At 30.7% G+C, this 18,388-nt stretch overlaps 1 protein-coding gene across 4 annotated transcripts in view; it reads left to right on the top strand.

Moving 5' to 3' along the window:
• LOC110999062 overlaps positions 1-18,388 on the top strand; it is a 140,091-nt gene that overhangs the window by 47,614 nt on the left and 74,089 nt on the right. For all 4 annotated transcript variants that reach the window (XM_045629728.1, XM_045629727.1, XM_045629729.1 and 1 more), the window contains exon 4: positions 9,370-9,478. In XM_045629728.1, the coding sequence (XP_045485684.1) occupies positions 9,370-9,478 (109 nt within the window). The remainder of the gene's footprint in view (positions 1-9,369; positions 9,479-18,388) is intronic.

Genomic DNA, 18,388 nt, shown 5'->3' with positions numbered 1-18,388 from the left:
GTTGTTTTCATGTCACGGCTACATTTACATCTCAATTGAATTAAGTGATAATTATTTAAATTTGGTCAAACCAACTCAGATACGTCAAAATATAACTCGATTTTCAATTATCCTACTATTATCTATTTTGAAATTGAACAAAGTATTCCCAAAGGAGGTCATAGCCAATTTGATTTTACATTGACAGAAATCTGACGTACCCTTTCAATTTGAAACTATCAAATTATATGGGATGAGAATTTAAAATTGATTCTAAATAATTACTTCTTGGTCATCGAAATTTTTTACTGTACAGTTCAATCAATTCAACCGTTAGTATTCTTAGATTTTATTTGATTTTCCAATATTGCTAGATCAATAAATTAATGACTATTAAATAGTCAGTAACAATAATTAATATCAACATGATTTTTTATTTTTTAATATATACAATTGACTTGAAGAAAAAATGGCACTATATTTTTTTTAAATCAGCAGAAATCCCTTTTAATATTTTATAATTACACATTTAGATTTAATAGGTTAACGAGAATTTGAGAAACACAGAAAATGAAATGTATAACAAGTATTTAATATTAAGTCAAAAAAGTAATTTACATGGCAACACACAACCGTGCATGCTATGAAAAAGGGAAAGAAGAAGATATCAACATGACTATATTACAACGGTAAAATATTTAAAAGGTTCACATAGTATGCTTGTAAGAATCGCATATGTTAAACATCACATACGCATATACGAAGAAATTTTTTTTTATTCTCTTTATAATATAGTACTTATGCAGTTTATCACGTACCCGATCATGTAATTAATAATAACATGAATACACACATACAAGAAATAGTCATTACTTTGTGCGACATTTACATCAAAGTATGTTTCTGTTGTTTATTAGTCCGTCAATTAATAGATGTAAATGTGTTGCAGATTAAGGGTTTAATCTCTATTTGTGGATTTCACACTGAGGTTAGAAATTTTAGTCAAAATCTTCCTCTGTTAGATGACGTCACAAGTAGGTTTCCCTATTTGGATTCACATCGATTTTAAACCGAAGATATGAACTATTGTACTGACTGATTCATCAAAGAGCTCAAAGCATCAAAGTGCCTCACAGGGGACAGACACTTAAATTTTACAATTGTTATATTGTGATATGAAAGCTTAATCTATTAACACTATACTATTTCCTTTATCTAATAAATATTCGTTTAATTAATGAAAATAAACGTTTTTATATATTTAAAATTACATGTTTTTTTATAGAACAATAATGTAAAGATTAACGAAAATATAGTTACTAAAATAAATATTATCAAACGTTTCTATCGAATACGAAAAGCTTTGTTAAACTTCAATTAACCTAATACCCAAATGGATTGTATTATGTTTACCTAATAGCTCTGAATAATTTATTCAGTCCCTATCGCAACTTGTTCACATTTACTCGTGTTCTCAGATGCGAAAATGAAGAAGCTAAAAGCCAAAATTAAAGCACTGTTACCACGTTTGAAGCACACATGTCGCAATCTTTCAGTACACGGGCCGACATACCTTACTCGTAAAGACGTCCACGTCGCATATAGATTTATTTATTTCATAATTTATGTTCATGTTTGGATCGCGGCGGTGGCCGCCATATACAAATACGTTTCCGCGTACCGTGAGGATACCATACGATTCACGACACGCACCGACTATTTGGATTGGAACACAACATTCCCGTCGATAACAATCTGCCAAATCGGCAATAACGAGAAATTATTACAACAACTGCGAAATACGGAACCAGATAACGAGGAGCGACTTAATTTCGTTAAACATGTCGCTTTCTTCCGCGGTGATTGCCCCAGCTGCTTGTGGGATAATAAAACAGAACACACTGCAGACTTGGCTAGATTAACCTCCGTATATCGTTCAGAGTGCAAAGATCTTTTTATTACCTGCACATGGGATAATAAACCGGTAAACTGTTGCGAACATTTTAAGCCTGTTCAAACTGAGTACGGGCCGTGTTTCTCGATGAATAATATCCAATTTCATGAGCAATTTTCATATTACGTCGCGTCGTCAGACAAGCGGTACTTAGGCAGTCTAAGCGTCGCTCTCTCCGAGGATTATGAGGCATTCTTACATGCACGCGAAGACGTGCCGTTCTGGAATATGGAGCAAGACAGAAGAATATCTGTTGGCTATGGAATGGAAGCGACTGTATCGTTCTCTATAGTGGATATAATGAATGAGCCCGAAGTAATATCCACTGTCCCGAATGTGAGACAATGCAGGTTTCCAAGTGAAGTGCCTAGCAATTTCCGAGGCTTTAGCTACTATAGTTACTCGGTTTGTATAGTTGAATGCCGTATACACGAACAGTTAAAGCTCTGCGGCTGCACTTCGCATTTATCACCGCTTGAATATAAAGACAAGTATTGTGACTTAGAAGGATTGCAGTGTTTGATACGATACAATGATAGGTTGAAAAGATTGCGGGTTCCTAATGTGAATGAAACAGGCCTGCAATGCGATTGTTTGCCGTCGTGTACTGAGCCAGATTATAATATTATTGCCAAGAAATTAAGTGTATCGGATAGACCTGGAGGAACGATTTCCTTTATTCTTGGTAATCGGCCGTACGAGAGAGTTACAAGACAGTTAGCGCACACAACTTTAGACTTAGTGGTCGCTGTCGGAAATTGTTTTGGCCTCGGTTTTGGAGGTTCCATCTTATCTATAGTAGAATTTATGTATTACATTTGTTTTAAGCAATGGAAGTATACAAATGTTGAAAATTAATTTTCTAACTAACTAACCTAACTGCAATAAATGCAGTTAGATCTTTAAGTTCAAATATCATACGAATATGAGATCATAAATAATAAAAATATGGGTTATATTTAGTTGAAGGTTTTAGCGCACTTTGGCAGAGCCGATAATGATTTGTAATTGCATATTTAGTTCATTTAGTATGTATTTACAGCAGTAAATTTAAAAAGCTACTGTTTATTTTTACATGTCATTAATACATGTGGTTTTACTCTTGTATCCGACTTATAATTGATAATTAAGCAAAATATTGTGAGGTGTATAGCCCATACGTATCCTAGGTTTACTACAGAGATATAGAAATTAGTTTAGTTTAGTAAAAGAATTATAAAACAATCAATATTATTTTTATTTACAACCCTTTAGGTAACTATTATTTAGGTAATATAACTATTACAAAATGATATAACAAATAAGAATGCATTTAAATAAAACAAGTTTTTTATAAAGATGCAGATTTGTAATTGAATTTCAAGTTACAATATTGCAAATTCTAGATAAACCTTGCCTCAATTAAACTCGTTAAAACCCGCTTCCAAACGGACCTCGGAACAGAAAACGAAACATAATTATATTTAAGACTTGAACGCGGGATTTTTATCCCTTAATTGATTTTTCCGTTGATTTTCATTTTAACGTTTTATGGATTATATTTTGAGAATATACTGTAGTAGTGTCTACACGTCAATAAAGAGTAGACCTATGCTTAACAATGCTTACAGTCAGTTATTTTAAGTTGTGTATACACTAATTGATAAAATTCAAATTCAAAATCATTTAATTATGTAGGTAACATAATGTACACTTATGAACGTCAAAAAAAGAAAGTTGAGTTTGATCGCCCCATAGTCTGAAAATGCAGCCGAGAGATTCAGTCGCGTTATCTATTTATACTGCAGCAATTCATATCAAAGCACTATGGTCGTTTAAATATTTATTTATATTATAATAGGCCTTAGCTTATATGGTCCGATTATGAATAGCTACTTTAGTTTTCAAATGTAAATATTTGCCAATTCTTTTAATATCCACAAAAAGTTAATGTTATAAAGTACATGAAAACTAAAGTTAATAATGCACTCGGAAATATTTTATATGTGTACTATATTTAGTTTTGGGAACAACACAAAGCTTCCTGCTTTGGGAAAGTTAGACTTCTAAAATTAAATCTGTCAGGTAATATTGTATTTTTGTTATGAAGATCAGTGCTTTAGTTAAAATGATATATATAGGTATTAACCATGAACAAGAATTACAACTGTTTTTATTTAAAAGTAAAGGCAATCAAAATAAACATATGTAAATATTAATTATATCATATATACGTATAATATACTTAATATATAAAGTTGTACCAAATTATACCTATTTTATAGGTAAAACCTGGCCTCATAAAATTTAATTTACCCAAGAATGGAGCGTTTACACCCGGATAATTCTGTCCAAACTAAATGTAATAAAGCTAACGTTATTAAGCATTTTACTTCCAAAGGGTATTAAAATATTTCTTAACTTTTTATTACAAGTCCAGCCATAAGTAGGCACGTTGAATTATGTTACATAAAAATTTTCTTTTTTAGAAGAAAAATCTTTCAATTTTGCGTCGCTTCACATATTTTTTCGTATTCTTTAACAATTAAAATATGGAATGAGTTGTTCAAAGTTTTCTTATCTGTACTGTCCGTAGATAAAAGACAATTTATAACTCTTTAATATTATCACTAAGCGTTTATTACTGACACCCAGTATAATATACAAATATTTATATCAGCTTGTCCTAGACATATAATAATAATAAGTCTATAGGCCTTCCAGCCGCTTCTATTTCTAAGTAGTGCCTTCAATTCTCCTTATATCATCTGTCTAGCTCTTGCTCTGTCTTCCTCTTTCAAAGACAAATAATCGATTATGAATTTACGCAGTTATTAAAAAGGAACAAAATGATTTGTTAAATAGGTTCTTTGAAATTAATTAGGGCAATGAACCTTTTGGTTTTTAATAATTTAATGTGAACGTATTTACACTTGACTTAATGGATTACATGCTACATCATTAACTATTAATAAACTTGGAGTTAGTTATAAATTGGAAATAAGTCTTTCTAAGTAAGTTACGTTCGTAACCTTCGCTAGTTAGTAACGTAGACACCTACGCTAGTTAGTTTCTACAGTGCTACGGCGTAGCACTAAGTTTCACTTCAATAAACGTCATACTATATAGATCTCATAGTTTGAATAAGAAAATTTCATCTTATCCTTTTGTCAATCATCTTAAAAGGGAATTCATAGATAAAATTTAACAAAATCCTGGTATTACGTATTTAGTATTACGCAATACTTTTTTAAAATATATTTTATAATGCTGCACGAGATATATAATTTCATGTTTATTCGGTCTTAGCATCATATGATAATAATCTTTTTCGTTACGCAGACTATTAAAGTGTTTTTTTTTAAATTTTCAGTTATTCCTTATATTAACGCTATGAAACAAATTATACCTTCAACTTTGTAACATTAGTATAGATTCATTTAACATATACTAATTATTTAATGGAGTACATTGAAAATAAAGCTTCTAGACAACTTTGTGAATAAGAAGTTACATTATGTGAAGAACACCGACGTAAGCTTACACGGTAATTAAAATTTTAATACTTAAGTTCTCCAGTAAATTTAACAAGAGCTTGCTTCGTTCAAATCTTTATTTTAAATTAAGTTTACTAAGTAATATAACCTTTTTGGAACAAGACGTTCATGAAAATGAAACTGGTCGTACAGGTACACAAACTAGCGATCTAGCCAGTATAATTACTATTTGCTACTTATAATTTCATTTATTAAAAAACTAGCAGACTCGGCCAAGCGTTGCTGTGGCTAAAGTTTTTGTTATATTACATAGTAGTAAATTAATCAAGGGAAACCGTAGGAGAACTTATGTGAAACGTTGGTACCACGACACGGACCTAAACTAAACTACCTTTAACTCAGCGCCATCTGTTAGAATTGTATCAAATAATAAACAAATGTTAATGTTATCGTAATTTAGTAAGGATGCCTATTTTTTTTGAAAATGAAATATAGCCTATGTCACTCAGGAACGATGTAGCTTTCCAACAGTGAAAGAATTTTTCAAATCTGCCAAGTAGTTTCGGAGCCTATTCAATTCATACAAACAAACAAAAAATCAAACCTTTCCTCTTTATAATATTAGTATAGATTATACACTTTATAACGTAACATCATTCTCATAACAAAAAGGGTTTAATTTAGCATTGTTGTGATAGGGATATGGGGTCTTCAGTCAGTAAGTATCCATAATTATTTATTTTGAATATAAAATAATTAAAGCTAATGTTTCGCATGCTAACTAGTAAGCTGGTTGACAATAGGTTTCAACTGTAGTCAATCAATTAAATAAAAAAAATAAAAAAGTGTTTATTCATTTTATCAATTCAACCATCAATTAAAATGCTGAATTAATCATTAACATAATAATTTGTTTTTAATATTAGTTAAATTTCTTAATTAATTTGTCTGAATTTTGTTGGTTACTTATTATGCCAGAAGATGGTGATATTAGCTGAACCACGGCCTAAGCTTCGTTCACCAAAATGTCTAAAAAACATCATACAAAAAATTTTCTTCCTAAATTCAAATGCATTATAATCGATTTTTATAAGAAGCTACTTCATACAATTTAATATTTAAATTACAATCCAGACACTTTATTTAATAATACAGTATATATTTAATGTAGTATGCCACGGTGACATAGTCCTATTTGGCTATGAGTACACGGAGTACTAACAATATTACAATTCTTTCTCACAAATAATCCAAAAACCATATGAGGTTCCAAGTTAAAAATAGATTTTAGTTCTTTTGAAATAGGAATTTCGTATCAGACGTTCAATGTCCTCGAGGTATGAAAGGTTATTATGCAAACCCACGCCTTTGAAACCCACGAAGCTTTTAACGAGCTATAAGAGACTAGATTTTAATTCTTATAACACCCTTAAAGGGGTATTTTCTACCAATACAAAGATATTGTCGTATCTTTGTTTACATTAAAGACAGCAGTTATTTCTACATATTTTATTATAGAATATCACTAATTAAACAAATTTTATGGGGTTTTATTTAATATTTTCATGTTAAAATGGTTAGATTTATTGTTTAATTTCTACGTTATATTTCTATAGTGTGGACCAATACATCTTTTTATGAAAAATATTGATAAGATAATTAAAAATTAATAATAAAAAAAGTAATACATATCTGGCCATTGCACCTTTAACAGCAACATTTACTCGTTGTATTGCGATATTTATCAGTTCTCATCAGCTCTGGTGTCACCGGTACTATTTACCAGGTACCAACTTAAATCTTTAATTACTGCCTGTTCACATGACTTGAGTCTTTACTCCAAAGAGAAAAAAGGAGGAGAAAGATTCTTATAAGTGTGCCACCAAAGGCACTAGCTTTTTTGCATGTTTGAGGGAGATGAGACGTGGAAAACCTGTCCACAAAAGTAGCATCCCATACCAAAGCACCACTCATCTTCCAAGGAGTCAACGAAACATCAATTAGTTTTCGTTTTCCAAGAAGTTAACGAAAACCAAATGAATATGAAAGCTTTATTATATTGTCATCTAAATTTATTCTTTATATATTGGCTGTATCCACATTTCAATTTTTTTTACAAATCCTAGAAAATAACTTTTTTTATTCCACTCGTTAATCCTACAATAAAATTCCAGTATCTGAAATCGATAGCTTCTATACAGATAAAGTATTACATAATTCTATTTATTGAGCTCCCAACAACGGCCTTTTCATTCCCAATGGTGTCGTACGAAAGTCAAAATAAACGTACTTATAATTCTCTTGGGAGTTTCATGTGGCATAAAAGACACGAGTAAGAGTTGATAAAGTTTCAGTTTCCAGGACGAATTACGAAACACGATGTTTTGCGTTCTCGAAAATTTGCGTAGTTTAATTTTGCCTTAGTCATAGTCATAGTCATAATCATAGTCATAATATCTTTATTCATTTAGGTAAACATGTACACTTATGAACGTCAAGAAAAACAAATTAAATTAATCGTTATTGATAAAGACTAAATATTTATTTTAACAAAAGTTGCTTTTTTGTATCCTTGTGAATATCTTTATAACGAAATGTTGAGTTTTGTAGTTAAATGCTAGGTATCCTATAATTTTTGCACATTAAGCTCTAAACTTGCGATACTCAAGTGCCAAACTTTACAGCAGTTTATTTTAATCTATTTTTTATATATAAGTGTGAGTGGCGAGGATTTATAATATAATAAATAAATATTGTAACTAACTAACTGAACTATTGAATTTTGGTTGTTAAATTTTTTATTGAGTTGTCAAATCTAACTTGATCTTAATTTTGACAATATTGTACCACTGACTCAGTTTCCTTCGTTCAAAACATAACAACGTTTTTATTTTATACTAGTTAAATAAGAAAATATAACAAAGTATATGAAATTTGTAAATATCAATCTCATACAAAAACCTAACATATTTATTGCGTGACACGGAAACAGCACATCACATATAGTAAACACATACGCTAATTTTATATAATTAATGAAATGCGATTTACATAGTTAAGTTTTTTATTTATATAACAGGTCAAGTATAATAAAGTATGACCTACTTGTAACAATGCAGGACGTATAAGTCATAAAAATGATTTTTCAAAGTTGATTCTAACATTCACTTAGAGTTATTTTGATATTCGAACAAAAGTTCTTCCAAATTACTTAGACGTATGACTCAGTTGTTAGTCCAACGGTCAATGGTATGTCTCTTACCACTAAAGATGTTTAATCCCTAGGCCAGTGATTCTCAACCTATGTTCCGCGGCACTTTTGTGTGCCGCCAAATTTTGCGAACATACAATTATGTTAATATTATTAAATTATATCAATAAAAAAAATTATTAGCTTGTAATTTATCCCGTAATAAACTTTTAATTATTATTTTTGAAGCAAATATTATTTTATTCTGTATATTTAAAACTTTTGTCATAAACTATTTATGGAGTGTGTTGTAGTAAGTAAATAGTTTTTTCTTTGTGTGCTGCCAAATTTTAAATCGTTTAATATGTGCCGTAACAAAAAAAAGGTTGAGAATCACGGCCCTAGGCTTTTTCAGACCTTTTTAGATTTTACGAAACGAAATTAACTCGCTCAATAAATAAAAGTATACTATATATATATTATGAAATTCAGTTTCCATAGACCAGACAGTTGACTACGTGTGTTGGATCACTTACTTACCTAATAAAAGGATTCCAGATAATTCAGTTCTGTACCATGGATTGTAGTTTCAATTGTTTTCATAAAGTGTAGATCGATGCCTTACATTTATTACAGAAATAAAATATGTCCTATTTATCCTCTCTTATTAATATTTATTGTGGTGATAAGATAAGTCGCTAACGCATTATAGTCCACTCGTCCCTTTTATCGTGAAGTAAATAATTACAATTCCTATTCTCACTTTTCAGTCGCGGACTTCACAACACAATTGTCACAAGTGTACGAGCGACACTCGTCCGAGCTTCAAGTGCTTGTGGCAACTTTTCGTAAAAGGAACAGCGAACTTAGAAAAGAAAGGTAAGTGTGTATAGGGAAATCTAATACATTTTCGTTGCGTCATTAAAGAATAATAAACTTGTATGGAGGGCCTTCACTGCCATATGATTTCTTTGGTCTATGGTTAATTAATTTCATAGCCGTGTTGCACCGTTCTTCTTATATATAGTTAGTCTATCTTAATAAGATTTGACGGAAGCCGAAAGACGTACTCATATAAAATATTATTTATTTATTTTGTAATTATACAGCTAACAAACAATAACACTAAAAATATAGCCTGTTTAATATTTAATTTTGCTGTGTGTGAGGGTGTTGAAGTAAGGGTTTGTACGTTTGTATGTGTAATATGCTCCTGGTACAGGTGGTTTTTCGATATTCTTAATATCGATAGCTAAAACAAGACGAGGCTTAAAAAGGTAGTTGTATGTCTATCTGTCGGGCTGCGTGTTGAATGATGAACATGAAACAAATCACATCTACGAGTCTGGTCATGGGCAATTTTTCTAGGAGTGAACTAACTTTGAGATGATGTTATCTAGTACCAATAAATCGAGAGCGAGCCTTATGACAATTTAAGTGTCTATGGGCGGCAGTATCACTTAACATCAGGTGAGTCTCCTGCCCGTTTGCCTTTGATTACATAAAAAAAGATCTAAAACGATAACTGCCTTGATTTTCAAAAATCAATATAAGAAATGAACTTCATTATTATACTAAATATCCATACTAAAATATATTATTATTAGACTCACCAAGTCCAAATGTATTTCGTTATGATAATCACAGATTTTTTATAAAGAGTTTGAACTTTCTTTTCTTTTAATCTCGGGATGTTTTCCAACTTGTATTATCCTTATAATACTTACAATAATATACAAATATATACCATAAACATATGAATTTACTTAGCGCTTATTACGCCCTTGAAAACGTCTAATAATAGTTATCGCATTAATTATACACTTGATACACGAAACCGCACTAATTAATATCTTGTACGAATTATTCAAGAACCTGGAATTATTAACGATCTATTTGTACCTGTATAATATTTGGAAATGTAAATTAATTTCTATTTAGTTTACAACTAAAATGACAATTGGTGTTGAATCTTGCCTTGGACTTTGATAGCTCCACCGAGATTTGTATATATTTTTGTTCAATTTTATTCCTACATGCTTTGTGAATAACTACTATTCTTTGAATAGCATTTTTTTCCTTTACTTTATACAAATATTAATCATCATAAAAATACTATGCATAAAACAGATTTAATATAGTTTTTAAAGGTGGAACTAATATATTTTTGAAACAGAAAAAACATAAATGTAAATTTCCAGACAAATTATAAATTTAAAACCATTCAATAGTTTGAAACTGAAACTCCCTAATTCTAAATGTCATCTAATGATTCGTCATTACGTCATAAGCCAGACAAGTCACAAATGATCTAGTAGGCAACAGGCAACAACTAAACCGATCCGGCCGTTGACTTCTTGCATATAACGCATACTGTTTTTTTTATTCCTAATAAGCCTACCTTCCCCTGCTACTATATCACCGGGGTGTCGATTAAGCTCGACGCATTCTCTCATATCTTACATCCGTCCTCTATATGCATGTTCATTCTCTTACTTTTCTTCACCGTAAGAACTAGTGGACCAAAAGTCCATCAGCGCATAATTTCTATCCCAACAGGGAGAACGCAGGCACACTGCTATAATATTTTGCCTCGCTCATTTTCCATAAAACTGATAAGCAATCTAATTAAATATCATAATTAGTTTTAATATATAAATTAATATGTCAATTAAATTCAAGTACCGACAGCTTTACTGTAAAGCAATTTCCGCGATATTTCCTAGATAGTTGGAATAACTGAATACCTACTTTTCTCTACATAGCTGAAATACCTTCGGGATTAATTTCGAGGTGGAGTATTCGTTACATGCTATCGATATAACAAAATTGCTGTTGCACTCACCTGGTCATACATTCGCAATTGAATACTTGAAAACATATTTTTCGTTATCTATACCTTTCTATTATAACTGAATTTAGTCTGATGTCAGCCTCAGATAATATTCAATTACTACTATTACATAACTCTATTATACATAAAACCAAAAAAAAACCTCTTTAGGTCTTGGCCTCAGATTTCTGAAACTGTTACATGATCTTTAAATCTAATAGGCAAGAACGTGATCAGCCTCCAGTGCCTGACACACGTCGTCGACTTTTTGGGTGTAAGACATGTCGGTTTCCTCACGAAGTTTGCCTTCCACGTTCGAGCAAATGTTAAATACGCAAGTAGAAAGAAAGCATGGGTGCACAGCCGGGGATCGAACTTACGACCTCAAGTATGAAAGTCGCACGCTCAAGCCACTAGTCTAACACTGCTCAATTATTTCCTTAATTGAGATTAAAATGTACGACCAAAAATTAAAATTACTATATTTTAAGTGGTATTTCATACTCAACAACACTCAATCCACTGAGACGACTCTAAGTGGATTAGGCGTAACCTGTATGTATATAAACAGAATGTTTAATTAACCTTTAAATAATATATTATTTCAGATACAAAACCCAAACTAGACACATTTCTGGGTCAGATGTAAAAACATTATTGGCATCATACGTATGTATGAATAAAATAAGATGACTTGTTTGTTGAGAATAAAATACCCCTTAACATATAGTCATTTTAAGTGTCTCTCATTTATTAAATTAAGTAAAGAAGTCTGATTGGTTTTTTATATAGAGTTTCGTTATTAACAATTTTAGGGTTCCAAGTACGTGGACAACATTTTGTAAGCGTATTACTTTTACTTTTAGTATTACTTTCTTTTCAGATATTAACGGTCGTATTCAAATATTACTTTAATTTTAAACTTCTATTGCACAGCATTAGAAACATGTATAACTGTATAAGATTTAACATTTCTGAATCACTTTCATAATTTTTTCAGTTTTACTAGATTTAAAACTGTGTAGGTACTAGCTATATTAGCTTAAAGGTAGTTAAAGGAAATGAATATTAAAGGGCCTCATTCCCACTTAAAAGGAACACAAAGTTTTCGGTTTGTTTAGGCACACCTGGAGCGAAAAGTAGATCAGACTTAAAACAAAAGTGAACAGTAATTAGCCATCCTAACTTGAAACAAATACTATATATACTTTTACGTTGGTTTATTTCTGATATAACAACAGTTTTAGGTACATGCAATTCTTAACTCTAAAGTCCAAACGTATTAAATAAAAGTAAGGATACCGATATATGTCTAAGACATAAAAAACTAGTGTCAAACACAAAATGCATTGTGTGGCATTTTTTTAATGTCATGTCTATATGTATATTCAATGTGTCCTTAGGCAAGGCACCATTTCTATGCCAATGATAATTTATCTGATACGGCATTTTCCTTATTTCCTATTTTTACAGTAACTTAATTCAATAGAAAAGTAATCTCAAAACAAAATATAAACATAACAAATAAAGTCTGACAACTCAAACCACTTTATAACTAATTATAAGTAATGCAATTCTTGTGAATTCAGTAAATGTGCAACTAAACACGAGAGACGTGTAAATGGTGTTTCTCTTAGGAAGTATATATTATTATAGTATATATTTTACCTCTAAGGACCTTAAAAAATTAAAAGGTAGTAAGGTCCTTCCTTACCTCTAACTTGTTGTATCCATAACCAAGACAAACAATGTTGGATACATTACTGAGTAAAATGGGTACACTCCATACAACCTTATGTAAATGTATCTCGTAAATTTATTTTAAATACGCTCCACTATTAGAGAATATTATTTTCTTATGGGGCCCAGTTCATAGAGTTATATTCCAAGTGCCTCCTAACATTTAGGTCATAGTATACGAGTTGCTTTAAAAAACTACATTGGAGGTGTCTCTATAATTATATACTGCAATTTATTTAAAACTGAAGAACCTTCTTAAACCAGTTTCAGTAGTACATCGCATTCAGTAAAGTAGGGGCTATCCACTTAAAATTTTTATCTCACATTAAAACTTATTCATATTTTAATTTGAGTTTTCGGAATATTATATAAGATTGTATTTTTATCATGTAAAGAAAAATATACAGATAGTAGACGGCGGCAGTATCACTTAACATCAGGTGAGCCTCCTGCCCGTTTGCCCCCTGTTCTATAATAAAAAATTTACAGCCCCGTATACTATGAACTTATTATTTTAAAGCTATCGTCTTCCTCGTCATAAACAGCGAGCTAACTGAAATCGTATATGACGAGTTCCGTTCTTCTAGAACCTTCCCGGTTCCCTGTCACAGGTCTCCGACTCACTAGGGAGGCTTCAATCTGAATCAAACTGTATATATTGCTAAACAAATAAAGAATTTTGTTATTTATCTATATACTGGCTCAATATATTTTTAGCTTTTAAACAATACGCTTTTTGACTATAATCAATACATATAACAGTATCTAATATGCATAGAAGTCTTTTCAAGTTAATTTTTAATTATTTGCAAGTGCCAATAAAAATGAATTTCCGTTTAGTGCACATAAACAAAGGAATTAATACTGAACATCAGAGAATCCTATGTACAAAGCTTCCGGGCTTGAAAATGAACCGTGAAACAAGATCATATATTTCTAAAGTCATTGCTTTGTGCCTCGATCTAGACCAAACTAGATTGAATACTACTCTATCAAAAAGCTTCCGTATGTGCAGAGACAACGCATTCTTTGTTCCCAATAAAGATGTCATAGAATAATTCTGTGTATGACTAAACTTTATTTATAACGTTCTGATTAAAATATATTATCGATTGATATAATTATTGATATTAAACAGCCTGTAAACTTACCTTAGAACTTACAATTTTACTTACTTAAGAGAGGTTTATTTCAATAGCAAATTACGGATAAAACCAAAAGCGCGCCATATTTACATCAAGACTTCTTGCTTCGATACAGTATATACTTCTTATGAGAATTATCAATGTTTTAACAACGTAGACAGCAATTGTTTTTAAAAATCTGTCGCGTTAATATAATCTATGTATATACTTGCTAAAGCAAAGACGATTTGAAATTAAAAAAAAATATTTCACATGTTCATGTGTTCACCATTCAACTTCCTGGAGTAAAATGGAAATAATACAACGTTACAAAAATATCAAATTTCAAACGGAAAATCCATTGTGAAAATGTATTCAATCGTTATATTGCATTCGTTCCTATTCTTAACATTCAACAATATAACTTTAAAAGGTTTTGCAATCGTTCAGTTTAGCCACGGAGACTTTAACATCTTGTTTAATAATTTATTATTTAATAATTATTTTATTCTTTTGATTCAGAAAAACAGATAAGGAACAAGAATAAAAAATTGAAAAAGAAATTTATAATTTAAAATTTAAATGTAAATTTTAAATTATAAATTATTTGTTTTTTAATCGTCAGTCAAAACACCGGCTTCAGCTCCCATTAGATTTCTCAAACCTACACTTTCGGCTTCGAACGCTCGCAATTACACGTTTTAACGCATGGTAACCTAAATCTTTAATTAAATTTGAAGCGGCAATATTTTATAGAGCTCCATACTGAAGTATTATCTTAGCTATATACTGTATCGATTTGTTAATAATTTTTTAAGAGGTTCTTTACAGAATTTTATACAAATTATAGATTTATCTTTGAATCTTCTTTGGCTTCACAATGTTTGCGTATTAATGATTTTAAGTATCGTAATGTATTTTTAAATAACTGTAACTATAATTGCGCTCACGAAACTATATATGTATTTACCTGAATATAATTTTGACTAAATGTTATTTATTTGCGTATTAATGAAATTAAAAAAACTGTTTAATAAGCAAGGAAATCACATTTAAGAAATTGAGTTAATGTAATACATGTTAACTAGATTTTTAATTAACGATTAAAATAACTAATAACATTAATTAAATCACCTTTTATAATCTCAGCTGAAACCTTTTTGATACATCACTATCAGCTCTCGATTCCTATTTTTAAAATCAAATCTATAATCTAAAGCTGGCTAAAGCAATATCGAGGTTCAAACCAATTACACTCGTTAAATGTAAAGTGGCTGGAGATGGAAGGACATAACTTATTTAACTTTCCCATTTGCTTCGGTAAATAATATTTATCCAAGATTAAACGTGTACATAAAATTGGATTATGTTTTACTATATGTTCACTATCTAACTTTGTGTGCCCTATCATGGGTCAGTTTTCTTATTTTTATAATGCAGAAACACTGTCTAGAGTCACAGAAGCTAATTGGCTTTTTAGATGATATAATTAAGTGGATTATATAATAAAAAGTATCTTTCTTTCTGTAATTTTTTTAACGGCATGAGAATGACGAGATAAGAATCACTTAGCATACAATTGTTTATAAAATACTGGTTTTCAAGATTTCATTACACTTTTTTTAGAACGTAATGATAAATTCAGTTTCAGTTTAAAACGAGATTTTAAAATCAAATTAGTGATACTAGAAAATTAGTAACAGTAACAAACAAAACGACCACAGATATAGTGAATAAAGTCATGATACTTTTAGATTTGTAGGATATATGACTAATATCCTATATCCTCGTTTTCCAATGCAATTTGTCATCTCCATCTCGACATGCGCCCCTCAAATCTCAATTCCATTTGGCAAATCAATTTCACTTTTATTCTATTTAACACTAGTATAAATTTTCCTAATCTTTGGTTAGTACTAAATTGAAGAAAAAGGAAACTGACTATGTGATACGTCTGATGATCTGATTCATACTATAACCATTTTTAAGTTAAATATCTTAAATATTTTTATTCAACTGAAAAACAATCCTACGCCTAATTATACAAAATTAGGGTCAGCGTTAATTTTTAAGCAGAACGCTCGTAGCATTCGTTGCAAAGCGTAGCACCTCGTAGCGACGCGTAGCTTCGGTAAAATGTGTCCCCAGTCTTGCATTATGTATGAGAAGTCGAAACTCACTGCTTTGAACTCATCACTTATTGATATAAAGTTTCTCATTAAACAGTGAAGTGGAATTATTCATCCTTTACTACCAATTAACATGATTAAAAACCGAAATGTTCGTATAAAACGTTCCAAGTAAATTCATGGCTGAATATTGACTATATAATACTTTATATTTTTTCTCGTTACTTTTTTAAATTTAGAATGAACTTAAATAAAGGTAAGTCAAAAGTACCCATAACAGTATGTGTCTCAGAGGTAACTTAAGGCCCAAGACCTAACTTACCTCTAAGATAAAAGAAAGTACCAATAACAGTATGTGTCTCAGAGGTAACTTAAGGCCCAAGACCTAACTTATCTCTAAGATAAAAGAAAGTACCCATAACACTATGTGTCTTAGAGGTAAGTTAGGTCTTTGGGCCTAACTTACCAAAACAAACGTTAACTAATATATAATATAATAAACTAAATAAATATACTAAGGAGAAAAGATCGTGATGTGAAATTAATTACAGTGTATAATTGGACAAAATTTGTGTTAATGACATTCAAAATTTAGCTTCAACAGGAGAGATTATGGCTGTCCACTTTAGCACGTTGTCCCACTTGATTGAGAGCATCTCTCCCCTCAACTTCAATTAAATGACCTGGATTTATTCTAAAATTCGTATAAAGTGGTTAGATAGGTTGGTTGGTTTATAGATAGAAATATCAATTCAACATTTTGTTTCTAGATATAAAGATAGTGATACTAAATAAACACAAAAGTGGAGTGAAGCGCTGTTCACTGACGCTGGCAGAATTTCATTGATTTGCGAAACTAAAACTCTGTGTAAACTAAATGCCAACCCTTTAGGTTACTCCACTATGGGCCAGGTGGTTGATTAAATTATTTTAGTAATATTGTTACTCACAATTTTTACCAGGTTCTATAGGATTTTGCAGGTTTGAGAAACCTTGGGAGGAGTCATTTCTTACTCAAACTCAAAAATATCTTTATTCATATAGGTAAACAAGTACACTTATGAACATATTTTTTTTTTAATTAAACAGCAGTTTTTCGTATATGGATACCGTGCATTTCTGGAACGAACGTATATTAAAATAATGACAGGTATTGAAGTACGTACTTAAAATTACAGTTATAAAAAAAACATCATACATTGTATCCACCTGTGCACCAACCTGTGAATGGGTATTCAAAAAAAAGGTGCCGGGAGTTTTATAAAGCACTTAATAAAATATAACACTCACAAAAATTGATATTTATTTCTATTGGCAATCATATATACGTTCCATTAAGGTAAAACACGTATTCCGATGAGAATTTCACTTCAATAAAGTTTTATATAAAAGGGTCTATCACAAAATGTCAAGTCTATTGCCGAACTTAGTAGTTTTAATATACTTAATGGTCCAACGTATGCCAATGTGTGTTTTTTCAGCCTCTTTGAATTTCGAACTCTTTGGCAGGAAGACTAGATACACTTTGCCCAAAGATGATATAAATTGTAGTAGCAACTGGCTGTCGGCAAAATATCGCAGTACAAAAGTTCTTAATAAAATATAGTAATATATTCAACAGACATAAACTTCGATTTAATACATTTTTTTTATAGAACAAACGGGCAGGAGGCTCACCTGATGTTAAGTGATACCACCCATGGACACTCTCAATGCCAGAGGGCTCGCGAGTGCGTTGCCGGCCTTTTAATGAATAGTAATAATTTCTTAGACGCTCGTTCATAGATATAAAATAAATTGTAGAAGTATGTTTTGTAAATAGTAAAAAATAAATAAATATATTTAGTCTATTAATTTAATGTTAGGATATGTATAATAGGTGGCTCTCTTTTGATCTCCACTGGTATTCAAATCAATCGACAACTTCTTGAAACGTACACAATTGAGACAATTTATTAACGAA

The sequence above is a fragment of the Pieris rapae genome, chromosome 10, assembly GCF_905147795.1.
Source record: "Pieris rapae chromosome 10, ilPieRapa1.1, whole genome shotgun sequence".
In the NCBI taxonomy this organism is placed as follows: domain Eukaryota; kingdom Metazoa; phylum Arthropoda; class Insecta; order Lepidoptera; family Pieridae; genus Pieris; species Pieris rapae.
This window is presented reverse-complemented; position numbering and strand designations above follow the sequence as displayed.